Raw genomic sequence first — 18899 nt, 5'->3', positions numbered from 1 at the left:
TCTTGAACATGGATTATTTTCACTACGTTGTCACTGGGTTGTATAACACAACTTTGAGCAAAATGTTTTTCTAGCACTAGATAAGTTATGTAGTGAAAGAGAAGATTTCTAACTTAAGACAGACTTGCAAAGGTTAGGAGGGAAGATGAGGGCATTGTTCTCTAAATTGACATTTCAAACTTAAAAATGTTTGGGGTTTAATTGATTAAATAGATCAGAATTCTAGTTCCTATTTTTATCTGTTCTTTCTTTTTCTATTTTGAAATTAATACAATTGCAAATTTGGAAGGACATTTGTTTATGGAGGTAATGAAAAATGTGCATGCTATTAGGTCACTTACCATACAAGCAGCCTGAACAGCTTCTGATACGTTGCCTGCATTTGGTTCACACCAAAACACGTGGCACTCAAAATGCTGGTTTCCTGTATCCATAATGAAGGCAAATGTGTGAATGTCCTTCCCTACTCCCATGAAGGACAGGAACCGCACACGACACTCCACTATGATTTCCTCTTCATTCTGGTTGTGAATCAAATGATTGATTTATCAAATTATAGTATCAAATATTATCAAATAGTATCAAATGATTGATACAATTGGATCTTTTGTGGAAGTTTACTACTCTCGGTTTTAAGTTGATTAAATGCAATATCTGATGCAGTATCGTGGAATCCCTCTTTATCTACCTGCACACACTGTGTGTGCTCAGGCCTGGGCCAGATCTCCCCTCCTAGGCTAACCCCAGATGACCAAGGCTTTGAGGGTTAGCACTGAGCATACTGTGTCACTCAAGTACTGCCTGTTTTCTGAAGAAACAAAACCACATGGCTATCCTGACTGAAAACATGCTTCCCCACCACTGGTATGTGGAGATGTTGGTTTAGTACCTCGTCAACAGACTTATTTAAAAGACATTATTTGAAAGTCTAATTGCAGAAATTTCTACAGAAAACACTCTACAAAAGGACAGTAATGTGAAATATAGATTTTAGTATTACTCTTGGCTTCCATATCAAGAATAAGGTAAATGCAGTTTAGAATTTAGGACTGCTACTTTGAGTTTAATCTGTAACATTTTAGGCTAAAAAATCCTAGGAAGGATAACACTGAGTTTGTCTTTAGTATCTAATGAATATTTATAATAATTTCTATTTCTAAGGACATGTTTCGAATGGTAAATAAAGCTGAAGCTGATATGAGCAGTAAGAGCCTCTGCAGATTCACAGCCCTGGGAAGAAATAAAATGCAAAATAAGAAAACGAATTCCAGTACAAATGAACTCTTTCTACTAGTGTTTATATGTTCCAACACTCATGTTAAATGTGTTCTAAGCAAGACAGTCTCTGCCTTACTGTTTCATTGATGACTGTGACAGTAGCATCAGCTACATTCATAGTAACTGGCATCCAGTCTTCTTTGCTAGAGGAAGCCATTAGGCTTTCAATGGCACTGTTCAGAGTATCCATTCCTAAACCAGAAGAAAATGTGATAATGAAAAAGAAATACATGAATATAGGTAAACAATAAAAAAGTATTTTTCACATAGGATTACAGAAAACAGATTGCTTTGGACTCCTCACTAAAATTAATTTGGTGGTAGAAGGGCTGTGAAGTTGATTTTCTTCATGTGCAAAAACAAAAGAGGTGCCTCTGGCTTAGAAAAAACAGGACAGCATCTTGTTTAGCTGCTGCACCATTTAGTTCTCTAGGACCCTTCTCATTAGTAGCAGAGTTCATATTTAGAGAAAGCAGCAGAAAGAAACTCTGCCTTCTTGGCAGTTCCCAAAATACTCTGGTTGCAAAACACACATTCAAACGAGGCCCTGAGTACCTCAGCCTTCATGTCTGACCATATGACTGAAGTACAGGAGCTGCTACCCTTTGAAAGTTATGCATTTACACTTGGCTAGCAGAGTCCAGCCCTTAAAGAGTTTATGCAAGGGACTTTGGAAGTCACGTTAACAAACGTTACATACCCACAGGTTTAGCTACAGGCAGCATGCCCAGGTACTGCACGTGGAACTTCTGTACCAGTTCTGTCTTTGGTGTTGGGAAATCTACTGCATGGGAACAAAAATAAATTCCTGTTTATAAGTATTCACAGCAGGGAAAACCACTTTTATTTCATCAATAACATAAACCACTTTACCCAGTAATTGTCCTCTGAAAGTATTGTATTGATCAAAACAAATTTTCATTCCCTCTGACAAGAAAAAGTCTCAATAATTTCTAAGGGATTTAGGGAGGACTTTGCATCAGCTAATTCTTGATCTATGCTAAGAGTAAGGTCACATTATATTGTCATATTAAAAACCATAAAATACAATTAATGTGTCTCTGAGACATACAGACCAAGTTTCATTGCAAAACCTTGTAAAATCTGGAACCTGTTTTTAATACCATACCTGTTAATAAGTTAAACACACTTAAAACATTTAAACAACAGTCTGTGAGTAATCAATACTATTGTCTGAGCAGAAAATTACACAAGTGGATATATGGATTAGGAACAAGATATTAAATATAAACTGGTAGATCTGGAAGCATGTGATTTCCTGTAAAGCTAACACAGAGTATGTTCTGAAATACTTAAAAGTAACAGCTATTTCAAAATGAGAGAGGCAATGCACAAGATGACATAACTGAGCAGGACTCCATTGCTGTCACACAACCAATACAAATATTTAATACAGTAGCAGGTTACAGTCAGACACAGTAATTAAAGACTTGATTACACGTCACCCAACATGATCCACTTTTGGTCAAAAGCAGCATGAGAAACGAAAGATACCTAGAATAGGACCATCCCAAGGATATTAGCTGTAACATACAGTACCTTGCAGAGGAACATCAAGGGTGACACTTGTCCTCTCTTGCAATGAGCTGCAAGCCATAGATTTAGCGTTCTTCCGTTCAGCCATTATCTGAAGAAGATGGTGATGATACAGCATTAAAAAAAAACAACAGCACAATAGCAACTGTAAGTATGAACGTACTCCTATTCCAACCCTAGTTTCTGAAATAAGTGAGAAGCTACATGGCTAAGCAAGTTATTATTTTTAAGTAACAACTTTTGTTTTCCTCCACTTTATTAACCATTACTTAACTACATGAAGAACTTAAGCAATGTCCAAGCCTAGATGAAAGACAGATGGAGGAGGAAAAAAAACTCCAGCCATTTTTATCAATAACAAAATTGCAGTGAGGAGTAATATAGCAAGAAATAGAAACATTTAACACACAGAGAAGAGTGTTCACTCATGTTCCTCTCTGATCTGTCTTCTACTGGGTATAATTTTTCCTCTGTTTTAATGTTTCTTCTGAAATTTAAAATCCCATGCAAAATGAACCCTGTTTCTCCCCAGAAATGTATAATAGCAAAAGAGGAAAAAAAAAATAACCCCTTTGGCTGATTATTCCTTACAAATATATAACTGAGAAGTGACCTAGGGAAGCTAACAGAAGTTTTCCAAAGCTCATAGTTGAAGCACTACTATCTGCTTCCTCCTGCTGTGACTGTTAATTGCAATTGAGCTGTAAAGATAACCAGTGTTCCAGCAGATGACACTTATCTTAAGATGCTTCTAGCAATTTTCTGACTTTTTCCTGTTGTTAGGTTTTTATTTTCAGAGTGTTTTCTGTTACAATAACAGAAGATAATATTCCCCCCTAAGGATGAAAAACAAGATGCGCTATAGCTTAGGAGGAAGGCCTGAAACATCACAAGTTCAGTAGCCGCATCTGCAGTGTTGCAAAAATGAAAAATTCTTAGACTATATAACTAGCTACAGAGGGGAATTTGACATTCCTGATTCCATTCAATAATGTGAAGACAAAGTGTAAAAAGCAAATGACAGGCATACAGCAAATCAGCAGAATTTTAGAACCTGCAAGTTTCCTAACCAGCTTTTCTAGATGAGCTGTGACTAACGAGGAGGGACAAGTTATACAGGGATAACTGATAAGGTTATTCAAACCCACAACCCACTTTTTCAGTGGTGCAAACTGATATGTTTTAAGGAAAACCAAAATGAGCAGCAGAATATTTTTTAAATGGGGGACGTAGCCTCAAATCCACCACAGCTCAACAAAAGAATAATGGGAGTTTCAAGAAGATCGGTTTAACTGCCTCTCTATGGAATTTCAATCAGATTTACCTGCTGTAGAGGATATGCTGCCTTTCTACTGCTACATAAACAGACTGTACACTCATAAACTCATCACACAAGAAAACCACAGTAAATAACCAGGGAATGGTAGCAAATCTGTAAGGTAAAATGACTGAAAAGAACAGTCTTCTCCAGTATTACAGACAGTACTACGACAAGTAAGCACTAAGATCCTTTAGTATTTGTAACTAGTTGTTTTGTTTGTTTGTTTTTTTTTTTAAAGTGGGCAGAGTAATGTTAGTAACTACTTTCCTGTCTGTCCCCCAGGATAATACCATTGAATATTGCCATTCAGAAATGGTTTGATTTATTTACGAAGTTTAGCAACACCCTGTATTATTAATTGAAGCTGTGTGTTCTTTTTCCATTTTAAACCCCCAGGCTCTTTATTATTAAAAAAAACCTTCGCTCTCTATACACACTTGTCAAATCAAAAGCAGGTATCTCCTCAAATCTAAACACTCACCCTCCCATTATTCTCATCCATTAGCATCCTTTCCTTTACTAATTCTCAATGCTGTTTCTTGTTGTCAGGGATATAAACTAAACTAACACTATGTACAATTGTTCATTGCATATATTAGGCTCTGGGACCTCTAAACAGATGAATGCAGGTGACTTTAAACCCACTTGCCTTTGAGCAGATTTCATGTAAACTTGTGGCGATGGCTTTTGCAGGTGTGTCACAGCGAAACACATGACACTTCAGAATTCTTGTGTCTTTGTCTCTTGCCACATAAGCAAAGTCTCTGTGTAAACAAAATAAATGGACACGTTAGACACAAGCAAAACAAATTATGGCATTAGAATCACTAGTATTTCCAAAACAGCAAGTCCTACTTCAATCTAAGAGGCGTATGTCTTGGCCGCTGAATAAAACATGCCTTGGACAAAGCAGATCTACAAATATAATAAATTGCATACCCATGAAACACACATTAAATTTTGGTGTTTAATCCATATAATTAGAGAGCTCATTATAGTTTCCTAACCCTGGCAACTTAATGAACTTACAACCTGCAATTCCAACTGCAATTCTGAATACACAGGAAACTTAACTCAAATGTTTTGCTTAAAAAATGTGGAGAGCATTACAGACTAAGGAAAAAATACATGCAGCTCTTAAATGCTAGAAAAATCTGAGAAACAGCATGTAAGAAACTAGTTATAGAAAAAACTGCATTTCAAAGGACTGTATAAAGTGTTTAAAATATGCAGATAGTAATTAGAGACCTGGTTGCATAAGGGAGATGTGAACCTGCTGAGCTTTGCTCACACTAATTGGCCTAAATTTCTGACCTTATTTTTTCAAAAGTTAAATAAAGCTGCCCTACAAAAGAGATTTCTGCACTGTACTGGCTAGTCAGCATAGTATGGCTTTCTACCACAGGTGATGGAAGTGCCAGGATTATGTTTATTTGGTCTCAGGCTGTTTAAGAGTTGGAGCTGAGTAGCTAACTAGAATTAGGCCAGACAAGTGAAACTGGAACTCCCAAGAGCTGCTTTCACCCAAAGTCTCTTTTCAGTGCCTTTCCTCTTTATGTGTAATTAATTATCAGCAAGATTCCAACTGACAAAGAGACAGGAGGGATATTCCAGAGATGGACAAAATCCCATATTGTCCCTCCCCTCCTAAATCACGTTTTCCATACAGGAACACTTTAGTTTATACTGAAGTCTGTAAATATCCCAAGCAGGGTTTAATGTAGAATCAACTGCCAATTTCTTCACTGATTGTGGATGTCCAGTGAGTTTAAGAATTTTGCACTGAAGTTAGCCAAGGAGAACTGGAGACTGTGGCTGACAGATAGTTGGATTTCTAGCTCTGTAGGAGATATGAATGTTGGCCTAATCTATATATAATTAGAAGCACTAGATTCAGTCATTAATGAGCCCTTGCAATAAAAGGGGCAGTTGCCCACAGCCTGGGCTGCTCAGTGACAGGCATAAATTGTTCCTCCATTTAGCTGCTTTCCAACCTGAAGCTTGAGGAATAATACTTAAAACAAACAAACAAAAACCCCCCAACCTCAAAGTATTTGGAGCTGAGATTCGGAATAACTGTGTAGAAACACAGTGAAGCTGGAGGGCCCTCCCTCAACACAGGATGGCAGGCACTGGGGCATAGCACGGGACAGGAGGCAGGGGGGCAGCACGTGGAGCGTGTTGTCACCTGAACTGTTCCTGCATGGGGAACACAGCCCATGGGCTGCATCAGCTGCCACAGGCTGCAGCACTGCCCTGCCAGCACGTGCCAGGCAGGCACCCTGGGGAGAGACCATTTCACCCAATTTCTCGTGACTTGCACGAAAAAGTCATAAAGCAATAATTCAGGAAAGTGCTGTCTATTACAGAAGGTGCCCTGAGGTTTCCTAGTTCCAGCCTGACCCCCAAGGAACTCAGCCATAACCTGCAAGAGCCTTTTGGCCCGTTGTTCCCTTTTGCTGCGGCACAAGTTCATGGAGATGCTGAGTTCCAGCAGGACTCTTGATCCTAGAAGAAAGCTGATACTTTTTGGCTCAACTGTACACGTGCCAAGCCTTGCTTTAGAAGGGTTTCCTCCTAGCTTAATATTTCAAAAGCAAATTGAAGAGTCCCATCTGGACTCAAGTAATAAGACTAAGATATGGCAGTAGGGCTCAGCTATGGCCTACAAAAATTAGCAGCTATGGGGAAAAAAACAAACCAAGTGCAACATAAAAAAAATGTAAGAGATTTTTGCTTTTTGAAGTAAGTTTTCTACACTACTGATGCTTCTGAAAGATTTGCAGGCAGGTATTTGGAAATGCTCAGGCTCACCAAAGTCCCACATACAATATCCAGCTCTTAAAAGACCTTGCCTGGTTTGAGAGCAGCAAGTGAGCAATTTCCAGAGATCGTAAACACTTGGGATTTTTGTTTTCTATGTGTTTGGCTTTAGCTGCCATCTTTTAAATGCCCAGAGTTTCAGACTTCACATTTTTGAGTCCAAATACCTTCCCTTACAAATGTTGTAACTGCAATATGAAAACACTGTCACTTAACACACTCAGATTTGCTACCATAACTTCATTAAGATTTCCCCCCTTTACATGCAAGAAAAAATTGCTGGCAGTGACCATCACTGAAGGGTAGCAAAGAAATAAACAAGCACACTGCAGGCATGCATTATTGGATCAAGGTCCATTCTTTCAGAATGCAGACTAACACTTGAAACCTGTGTACACGTTAACTTAAAAAAACACTGAAAGCCATCTATGTGAGCATTATATGGCTATTTATTACCATTTACAAGAGTTTACCTCAAATCAATACTATTCCTTTGAGGAATCCTTGCAAAGGAGTGACTTAAGCACTTCTTTACAAGATGATCCTAGGAAGAGCATCCTGCGTTGTTTTGCCAAGTTGCTTGCACTACGCAGAAACTTGTTTGAATAAACAGAACTCTGCACAATCCTAGGAGCACTCTTGCAATACCAAAATTTAGTAATTATAAGGCCACAACCTTCAAGGAGCAGCATAAACACAGAAGATAACTTGCCCCTTCTCTAAGCCTTACAGCTACCTGTTAGAATCTTCTTTTATCATTAGTAAAAGCTAAGACAGGACCACTGCCCAGTAAACCACCACACTTTGCTGCAGTAGACCATGCCAGGCAAGGTATCTCCACTGTGCTGCCAAGTCCCTGATACATGCACAATCTCTGAAACCACATTACATCTCACCCTGCAAAGAATTTATCTGAGGTCCCAGCTCAACTACAAGGATTTCCAGCCCTACAGGAACCTGTAAGATAATACTAAATATACTTAGCCGGCATGTTATCTCCCAGTGGAGGTAGGACTCAAACGATTGCAGAGATAAATATAAGCCAAACAATTAAAACTGCGTTAACTAAAGACTGAATTCTGTCAGGATCGAAGATTTTGGTCATAAAGGAACACAACTCCTAATTGTGTTCCAGCAGTGGGAAACACCTTAGATGAGAGTATTTTCAACAGCATTTTAAAGGCAGAGAAGTAGACTGGGGGCATCTCACTCAGTCTCATTTCTCCCATGAGTATAAATTTACTCTTCTGATCAAAGGAGACCAATGTGGAGGGCAGCACTGACACAGTAACAAGCTCCTGTGTTTTTAAGTAAGAACATTTTTCTGTTCCTGTAAGGCTAATGACAGCCAAATCAACAGGCCACCATGAAGAGCCCGGCTCAGTAACCTCTCTGAACAGCAAGACCTGTGCTGAGGGCACAGAGAAAGAGTCTGATGAGTGTTATGGAAGCAGCATCTGTAGTGGGACACCCCAGGTGACAAGCGGACTCACCTACCACTTTAGTCCTGCCAGAGAAGGGCCTGTAACCATGCTGTCCCTGAAAGAGGAGGATGACAAGAATCCTGGTGAGACAGACCTGCTCTGTACTTGCCAACAGGATGTTATTTTTAGTCAAAATGCAAAGTGTTGATTTTCTGATGAAACTGCTAGTGACCCTACATATAGGTCACATAAAACTCTCCTCCATGGACTGCTGCACTATTGTTTTTTCTTTTTCTAAAATAATAGTTTGGAAGAGGCCTTTAAAGGTCATTCAGTCCCACCACCCTGCAATGAACAGGGGCATCTTCAAGTAAATCAGTTTGCTCAGAGCCCCATTCAACCCAACCATGAAAGTTTTCTGGGATGTGGCATCTACAGCCTCCCTGGGCAACCTGTTCCAATGCTTCATCACCTTCATAAAAAGTGTCTTCCTTATACCTAGTCTGAACCTACCCTCTCTTAGTTTAAAACCATTACCCTTTGTCCTATTGCTACAGGCCATACTAAAAAGTCTGTCCTCATTTTTCTTTTGCAGCTTTTTCTTCTCCAGGCTGAACAATCCCAACTCTCTCAGCCTATCTTCACAGGAGAGGTGTTCCAATCCTCTGATCATCTTTGTGGCCCTCCTCTGGACTTGCTCCAACAGCTCCATTTCCTTCCTGTGTCAGGAGCTCCAGAACTGGACACAGTACTCTAGGTGGGGTCTCACAAGAGCAGAGGGGGAAAATCACCTCCCTGGACCTGATGGCCACTCTTCTTTTGATGCAGCCCAGGACAAAGTTGGCCTTCTGGGCTCCAAGCACACACTGCCAGCTCACGCTGAGCTTTTCATCCACCAGTACACTCAAGTTCTCCACACGGCTGCTCTCAATCCCTTCATCCCCCTGCCTGTATTGATACCAGGGATTCTTCTTGAAGTAATGTTCATGACCCTACTGTTTGCAGCAAGTTTCCAGTGTGTGGCCTGGAAAGCCCCTGAGGCTGTGAGAAATGTCTCATCTTTGTCCCATGAAATTCCACTTGCATTGAGTCACCTTGAAGAAGTGCCAGAAATGCCACTTCCTGCCCTCTGGGGTGTTGATGGGTGCCAGGAAGGCCCTGCTGGGGGCACCTGGGCTCAGCAAACACTGCCTCAGTACTGCAGCAGTGCACCTTAACACTTCTGTTGAGTCTCTCCAGCTCTCAGTTCTGCAGCTTCTGTAAATATTTCTGTGCTTAATGCTATGCATTCATAAACATGGCGGTGTAGCACAACTACAGGAGAAAATGAAACACCAGCTAGTACATCAGTTTCAGCTACTGAAAGCTAATAAAACCCTCGTGGTGGTGTTTCAGACTAACACACCAGTGCTTCACTTTAAGTACCTGAACAGCTAGAACAATGTAAATCAGCTAATTACATGCATGGGTTGCAAATATGCATAAACCTTTAGATGATCAGGGCTTGCATCTGTAAATCTGTTGAGACAGAGGAGGAAATATGAGTTCTTAAAAACCTGTGGTACTGCACCAAGCGTAACCCTGCCAGCACCAAATCATCAATCAAAGTTAGCACACAAACTTCTCCCTTTGGACAGCGTGCAAAAACTACTACTGATGTCATTCATTCATGAAGTCCCCCAGACACCCACGCCCTTGCACGAGTGGTCTGACCCAGCAGCCCAGTAAGCAGGACCCGGCGATGGTGGCACAGGCTGGTGGCAGTGGGCAGGATCCTCCAAAGCCAGGGAGCCTGGCAGCCCCGCTGCAGGTATCCTAGGCTTTGGGAAAGCAACCCTGAGCGCCCCCTCCTGAAGAGGAAAGGTTTGGCTGTAGGGATTCCACAGTATTTGCTCCCTGCAGCATCAATCAATAATAAAGTAAAACTTAGGAAGGGACTAGTGTTTCCCTACACAGGACCAGAAAGCAACAGCTCCTTGTTTGTGCAAAGCCTTGAATACAAAATAAGCCAGAAGACTGTTCCCTGATTCTTCTTTCACTTTTTTTCACTGCACATTTTTTTTTACATAAAAAAGCTGTGTGTATTTTTTTAACTTTGAAACACAAGCACACCACGTTTGCTCAGTACAGGATTATAGGGAAGGGGAACTGCATAGCAGGTCATTTTTTTTTTTTTTTTTAAATCTTTTCTGCATGTACTACATGATCCACTAGTATCTTTCCAGCTATAGGAACTGGATATAAATCAGTACTCTGGAAAAAAGCTAAAACCCCAGAAAAACAGGTTAAGACTTGTTCTGCTGAACAGCTAAAAATTCAGTAGATTTTTTTTTTTTTTAATTTTGACAAACTACAGGACTAGAGAGAGACATTTTAAAACACAATATAGAGAATTGCAAAGATAATGTAAGGTGCTAAGTGGAAAGGAATTTCATTTTGATTTGCTCTTTTACCCTCTTTAATTGGCAAATGTCTACAGTAATTGACTAAACCTTATAGCCATACCTATTTAACACCTGGCTGAGCATCACTTAGCTGCTCAACCTTGGATGAATATAATCACAATAAATGCAATTTATGCTAATGCTGTCCTGTTTGAGTAGCAGTCATAGCCATTTGCCAGTATTAGGCTAAAGTCCTAGGAGACATCCCAATTAAGTACTGCCTGAAAAAGCAGCACATCCTCCATTACCTTCTCAGTATAGATTTATTTCTTCAAAGCAGTGCAGAATTGCATTAATTCTCCCTCCCCTTTTCTTTCTTTTTTTTTTTTTTTTGGTTAAAAAACTCCAGTACTTTAGTCTGCAAGTTTGAAATAGAATTTTTTTGTCTTATCAACCAAAATTAAATTGCCACTACTTAAAACAACTATATTAAAATTATACACGTGCAGGTAAATGTAAATTGCTTTACACATTTATGTATTACAAATTGTAACAAGAATCCTTGAACCAGAAAATTATATCCTCTGGGGTTGGCATAAAATTGGTTGAAATTCATCCAGAATAGCCTACAGAGACGACTGCTGATTTCTACATCCTGGTGTCACCATACAGACTCCCGCAACTGTGGGGTCACAAAGCACACACTGCTGGGGTATTTGGAAACCTTCTCCAAGTCTGTAAACTCTAGGCTTCACTTTGCTTTCCTGCAAACAGCTGACCATTGATTTTTGAAAGCAGGAAGAAAAAAGAAGAGAGCAGACACCACTTTGGCAGAGGAGTCAGAGGGCATCCTGTCAGGAAGCTGCCATTCACTGGCAAGACATGAACATCCATGGGACCAGAGTAAATGAGCAGAGGAGAAAAGCAAGAAAAGTGACAAGAGACACAAGAAAAGCAGGTAAATAAAACACGGACAAGATCATGCTCTGATGGGGTTTTTGCTTGACAGGAAAATATTCTAGTCTCACAACCTGTGGAGAAGAAGAGGTGCAATAAACCCTGTAGTAATAAGTATGATAGAAATTACAGATCTTCTGGATTAACAGTAAATTTTTCATGGAGACTGCTCTTTCACATAGGAGAAAGGGGAATGATTTCTTCCATTTCATCTACCAGCTACCAGACAGACACTGAATGAAACCACTGCTCCCCTTCCACACCCTCCAAAGGAAACCCACAGCCTCTTCTCCAGGTGACTACACCAACCACTTTGGAATCAAATCCTGCAGAAAGAGGAAGAAAAATAACTACTTCAATGAGTCTTCTCCGTCGCATTTCCCACAGATAGTCATGGTGCATTTACCACATGTACTCCTCCTCAGTGATTAGAGTTGGAAGAAATGTGGAAGAGAAGGATTTCCCTATGTTTCCAACAGTTGCTGGCAATCCCAAAAACACATGAAAGCCTTGTAATTTTTCTTCATTCCAATAGCTCCACCCCACAGTGCTTCTGTACCTCTCTGGCTGCTCCCCAGCTACAATCAGACTTGGCCACCACCACATTAATCTGGCAATTAATTTTTAACCCAAGTAGCTAAGATGTCCTCTCAAGTAAAGACTTTTGGGAAACTTTCCTTATTTCAGTTCTCATACAACTTTAAAATGCATTTTCCTTCCAGCAAAGCACAGTGCAGCTTGTTTTTTCTAAGCATTAAGTTTGTAGGACAAATTACCCCCTGCTGAAAGGCTGTTTGCTTCTTTTCTTGATAACGTCACTTGCTAACTTTCGAGGAGGAGCTCTGTGTGATACTTGTAGGCTTTCATCTGGCAGCCCTAAAACACACAGACTGCCAGTTTTTCTTTGATGTCTTATCATTGCCAGAGTTCTGCATGCTTCCAAAATTTGTTAAAACCCTCACAGAGCTGATAGGTTCGATAAACGGCTTATACCTTCAGAGCCCAGCGCTTCCAAGCCTGAAAGCATTTGCATGACTTTCACTCCAATTTCATTCCTGCAGATTGATCCTTACAAAGCCACAGAAGCTGTTCCCCAGACATGCTTCTCAACACTGCCCACCACCTCCTCTTGTGGGGAGGACTCCCATCAGCCTTACCACCCCTGCCTTGTTAGCCAGAAAGATGGCTCTGAGATGTTACAAATCATCTCCCTTTCTACTACCAAGGACTGTGATCCACCCCTGCAAAGGACCATGGATATACACAGATGAAGTAATTTTAAAACGTGATCTAAGCTTTCCAGATCCACGAGCTGTGTTAGCCTAGTGACCACAGTACAGACTGTACAGCTAAGATTGGCATTCCATGCTCGTCCTCCTTTTCAACTTCACCTCATGATCAGTAGCTGAAGTGCTACTGTCTGGGCAAGGAGGACGGTCTATCACATGTGTGTGGTCACCACCAAGCCAGCCCTGGAGACTCTGCACTCTTGTAGCACAGGCAGCATGAGGGGGCCAAGCTAACAACCCCTGCCACATCCAGCTGGTACTTGGGTGTCAAATGGGACTTAATGCTGCACCAACTGCTAGACAGACACAGCAAGCTGAAAAGCCAAGCAGTAGCTTAGACCTCAGCTTGTTTTTAAATGAAATTAAAGGAAGACAGAACTTCAGGGACAGATCCTATGAAGATCACTGACCACTGACTTCATTGCCACAAATTTTTAATGGTGAGTGTGTTTGGGGTTTTTTTGCTTAATTGCTTCACAATGTTTATAAAATATGCATGGGCAGCACACTGCTTTCCTACTCTGCACAGCACAGTTTTCAGGGTGAGGGCCCACAAATGAAGTAGGTTAACAAGGCCATTGTATTTGCTGCTTCTCCTTTGAAGCATTGCAAAGTGGTGGTTCAGCTCCTCAGGTTGGCCAGTCTAGCATTTCTGATGCATGCTGAACTTACTTAAAATTGATGGATGTGTTATTATGCCTGTGAACCTCTGAACAGCCTCTTTGGAGCAGATCCTGTAAATTTGATTTTGACAAATTAGTACTTGGCTATTTTTGACAATGCTTCTATCTTTCAGATCTAATTGGAAGATGTGGGCCTTTGTTTACAAGGAATATTTAAAGATTTAATAAAGAAATACATCAAGTTGAGATGCTGAGAGCACTACTAAAGATTTAACTGAAGAAGACAGAAGACTATATTAGAACAGTAAATCTCTCCAGCATGATTTGTTTTATAAGCAATGCTAACTAGTTCCCCTTTGTTCTTTCTTATTCAGAGAACACAGCAATTGCACACAGATGCTACCCATCCATCTGCTTGCAGCACACTTTTGCCACTGTTAGTCTGGGAGGTTCATTGCTTCCCACATGCATGAAATCTACATTAAATTGCAAAGCCATAATCAAGAAAGTTCAAACATCTCCCTAGGCCAATGCTGCCTAAAGAATTGAGTAAAAACCAGTCAAGCCTGGAAATCATTCTCATTATATTCCACAAAGCAAATGTGAGGAATGGTCCGCATCTCTAAACCACGTTCCTTCCACCCAGCCCCTCCCTGTATCAAGTCCTTGCAATTTAGCAGAGCAAACAAACCCCAGATCTCATCTGAGGGATTGCAATTCTGCCAGTAAGAGCCTTTGGAGTGGCTGCAGCCCTTGTGCTGCAAAGCACCTGACTACAATGCCTTACTGTCTGTCCTCCCATGAAACGGGAAGCATTGTAGAGAATCCCAAATGACCCCTTTGTACATCCAAACAAATAAAAAATACTGGGGACAACTTTCTTCAAACTCCAAAGACAAGCAACCAACCAAGCCGGATCCAAAACAAATACCAAAAATATGAAATAAACATGGACCCTTTCAACTCTTGATAAACTTAGCTCTTAAAGCCCTTGCTCTTAGCACCCTGTTTTTTCTTTTTTTAAATAAAAGGTTGGATTTTAGTATCACTTTCCTGCACTACAGATTACACAGAACAATAATGTCTCAATTTTAAACTTGAAATATTAGAAGCAAATACAGATACTGCATGACATATTTTTTAACTGTTTTAGCACTTGAGGGCTTAAGACCTGGAAAAAAAACAACAGCAGGCAATTCAACTTGACAAATACTGTTAATAGCAAGGTGAAAAGGTAACAGAGATACGCATTTACTCACTGAAGTTTAGCTTCTGTTCATTGATACAAGCAAACCAATACAAGCATTGTTTCGTGCATAGCAAAAGGATAAATACACAGAATAATATAAAAATGAAAACATTTTACCTCTCTCTGAATCCAGGGAAGCATGAAGAAACAGAAAGAGCAAGTTAGAAAGCACTCACACAGACTCACTCCAGCATATGATGAGACAGAGTAACTAACTGAAAGAAGTGCTGCACATTTAACGTGCACTGGCTGTTTGTAGCACAGAGTATCTAAGCATACGGCCCCTATTTTGACACTATTTTGGTTGAATCCTGTTGCTCTGAAGTTTGTATTTTTGGAAACATGCAATGAAGCCAACAGGCATCAGCTGAATTCAGAGAGGCAGAGTGGACATATCAACACTGGGAGGTAATCAAGCTTAAAATACCCTGCCCAATACTACCCGGGAAGTAGTATGCAGAAAGCATAAATAGACAAAGTGCATGAAATTTCCTTCTTCCAAAATAACACTGCTTAAAGCAGTCACAGACAAAACAAACAAGAATAATTCTTCAGGCTGCGAAAATCTTACGTTGTTTACATTGAAAGAGTGGTATGATCCCAGTGAGGTGTTTTTTTTTTCCTGCCTTTCCCAAAAGCTCATGCCCCAAGGTCACTGGGACTCCTTTGAAAGTTGCACCCTGAAGAAGTGACAGCCTGGGTAACAACCTCACACGAGCACTGATCTGAAGTTAGGACATACAAAATCACTACTCATCTTCATTTCTGAAGCACTTCAGCAACCACTCTTTGTATGACTTAACCAAAATACCTTTCGCAAAAACAAGCTTCCCTGGCTGGGGTCTGTCCTTCTCCTTCCCGCAGGGCTGCTCTACCTGGCCTGTGCCCACCAGAGCCCCAGGGAGGGCTTGCTGCAGGTCTCCAGCACCCACTGCAGCTGCCTGCTTTCTAGGTCACCTCAGCTGCCACGAAACACCAGCAGTGTGAGCTGGTGGGTACAGGCACACTTCTGGAGCTGTTGTGTGAAGAAAGCATGCGGTTTCCTGTGACATTACTACAAAGGGCTAGCTGCACTAGGGAATGAGGTGGATTCATGGCTTCTCCCCACTCCTTAAAAACAGGACACCACCTTTATGCAATGTATAGTGTCTCTACTAGGGTAATAACCACTCTCCATAAGAGAGCTGCTTCAGTCCGGCTCTCCTGCCCACCTCCCACATGCATCTCACAACTCTCCTCTTTTAAGGGTGTATCTCCAGTGAGCATCCAAGCCAGGTTCATGCACTGTGCACAAAAAATGTGGGACCCCACATCATCCTAGTTTGTAACTGACTCTGAGAAAAAAGAAGCAGAGTGAAAAAAATCACCATCTCGAGAAATAAGGGCAGGATTAAAGTTGGAATACACTGAAGGGAAGGGATACAATTCCCATTAGACATCTCAGTTCAGCAAGCTTGCAAAGCTTACAGGAGTTATCTGTTGCTTAGAAATGGCTTTGTGAGTAGATATGGAATAAAAATGGGCTTTATAAGCCAGGTTTTAACTAAACATCTGTATGGTCAGCCAATGCATCCATCCAAGTCACAAATGGATGCATATATGCACAGCTAGAGGTTTAATGTCTTTCTTATGTCAAGATGAAACCTCTCCTGGTGCAACTTGTACCCATTGTCCCTTGAAATCTCCATGCACCTTGTGAAGAACAATCATTCACTGGAACAACCTTTCCAGGGACACAGTAGTGTCTCCATCACAGGAGGTTTTCAAGATGAGACTGGAGAGGGTGCTAGAAATCTCATGTAGGTCCCCTTGCCCATGAAAGGTTGGATCAGATGGTCTTTTGATGTCTCTTCCAACCTGGGCTGTTCTATGATTCTATGAAAGAAGCCAAGTTGGAAAAAAGATCCATATTATTTACAAATGTACTGGACATTCCCAGAAGTTTTAAAGTGGAAGTGTGAGGCTTAGCCTCATCATAAAGAGGAGAAACAAAGGGTTCTCTGCCCCACTTCCTTCCATAGAGTAGTGACTTGTGTGGATCTCCCCAACCAAAACCCCACTCATTCCTTCTCTTCAGCTATACAGGCTTTCTATTGGGCTTTGCAGAATAAGCAAGGACCTATTGCCAGTATTTTATAAATTCAGAAGTTAAAATAAGACCTCAGTATTGCAAATACCAAAAGCCTAAACAATCCTTGATCCTGTATTTCAGTGCCAATTTGAAAATCAGAATTGAAAAAGCAGTACCACTTTCCCAGTTAATACAGTTAATGTTTCTAAGTAGTATGAGAAGAAAAAAAAAATAATTTTCTTCATGCATTAATCACTGGCTTTATATGAAATGGACAAAAGGAGATTATCTCTCAGAAAAAGCTTTAAATTGGAAAAAATCTTCCAATTTAGACACGATGTACTGGGAAGAGAAATGTCTTGGATCTAGCAGATTTTGAACACAGTACAATTAGACACAAAACATGACCTGCTGGTGCAAACTCTTAAAGGGAGATCTGTTAATTTCCCTGTTGTTATGCAATACACAACTGTACAGAACAATCACCATGGCAGCTGCCAGCAAAGACAAAGCAACAAGCACAGGAGGAATTTTAGGAAGGTGAGAGAAAAATACCAGTAGTTGGGCTGCTGGATGCATGTGAATCAAGGGGAGTTTCATCCTGCTTCTAATTAGTTCATTACAGCTTTCCAATTAACCTAATATCTTCTCATCCAGTGTCTTGTAATTTAAGATTTTTTTTCACACAATGACTATTGCCTGTATTCTCTTCACATTCTGCTAAGTCAAATATGGTTGAATGATTTACCTATAAGCTTAAAATAAATAAATAGACTTTAGAAAATTCACCCCAAGGCTAAAAAGCAGACATAAGAAGTTTCATTTCAAATGACAGATTTTGCTGATGGCTCTAAATGCCAGAAATGCTGCAGGAGCAGCCATACAAGTGCTTCGGTATGGTGCTCTACATATCCTCTTCCAAGCTGTGTGTGCTAAAAGGGGTCAAGCCAGAGCCAGCCAACAAGGTGGAAAGATGATACGTACAAAACTGTGTCAGGGCTGCTACACAGGATTTGGGATTCATTTCTGAGGGAAAAAGGCCAAGACCTCAGAAGAAAACAGCCCGTGACCTTCCAGCCTGCAGAGCGGGCTGGGAAAGGAGCATGCCTGACAAAGTGAGCCCTGAGGGGATGTTGCCTCCCCAGGAAGGGGGTGATAGTCACCTTCTCCTCACCGCTTCTGCCAGGCCCACTTATTCCAGGTTGTTTTCTGATTAGTGCCTCCAGACACAGCACATTATGGTACTGTTGAGGGTACCCATGTCCCTGGTCACCCCCTTTCACCTGCACTCCTCTTGACAAGGGTCATACCTGGCTCAGGGGTGTAGTGGAGGCAAGACAATTGCAGAGAGCAGTGTAACTGATAGGGCACCATCCTGTGGGAGAGGTTTTCACAAGATGTAACAGTGTCTGAGTATATGACAGCTTCTCCTTCCAGCCCCAAGATTTTGTACTTCAGTGACTGATTCAAGTTGCATCCCAGAGGCTGGTTGTTGATATTCAATGTCCACGTCACAAGCTGAAGGGTAACAGAGGTTGCACTATGGAGTAAATAAACTGAAAGGCACAGTGGTAACACTTTCATCCCCCTTAGTGCCACTTCCAACATGACACTTGTGAGTCTGTATCTGCATTTCTGCATCCAAGTTTGGGCCCACCACTACATGGCAGGAAGTGACAAACTGGAGCGAGCCAGCTGAGGGCCACCAAGGTCTGCAGGAGCCATGCTTCTTTAGCACATAGATGAGGTGGGCTTGTTTAGCCTAGGGATGAGGTAATGGGAGGAGGATCTAATTAGTGTCTCTCACTTGCTTATGAGAAGGTTTAAAATACAGAGCAAACCCAAGAGCCCCAGCAGCTCAGGTGCCCCACATGCATCCATCCCTGTAACCGGGACAAACATCCTGGACTCCATATACTCCAC

At 41.1% G+C, this 18899-nt stretch overlaps 1 protein-coding gene across 13 annotated transcripts in view; it reads right to left on the bottom strand.

Moving 5' to 3' along the window:
* Positions 1-18899, bottom strand: part of APBB2 (amyloid beta precursor protein binding family B member 2) — a 160408-nt gene that overhangs the window by 5579 nt on the left and 135930 nt on the right. For 10 of the 13 annotated variants that reach the window (XM_051616923.1, XM_051616930.1, XM_051616925.1 and 7 more), the window contains 5 exons: positions 4806-4920; positions 2839-2926; positions 1979-2062; positions 1355-1470; positions 342-521 (listed from right to left, as the gene is read on the bottom strand). In XM_051616923.1, the coding sequence (XP_051472883.1) occupies positions 342-521; positions 1355-1470; positions 1979-2062; positions 2839-2926; positions 4806-4920 (583 nt within the window). Of the gene's footprint in view, positions 1-341; positions 522-1354; positions 1471-1978; positions 2063-2838; positions 2927-4805; positions 4921-15022; positions 15289-18899 lie in introns of those variants that run through there. The other 3 variants (XM_051616926.1, XM_051616933.1, XM_051616934.1) reach the window with 2 other exon arrangements.

Source organism: Apus apus, chromosome 4, assembly GCF_020740795.1.
Source record: "Apus apus isolate bApuApu2 chromosome 4, bApuApu2.pri.cur, whole genome shotgun sequence".
NCBI lineage: Eukaryota > Metazoa > Chordata > Aves > Apodiformes > Apodidae > Apus > Apus apus.
This window is presented reverse-complemented; position numbering and strand designations above follow the sequence as displayed.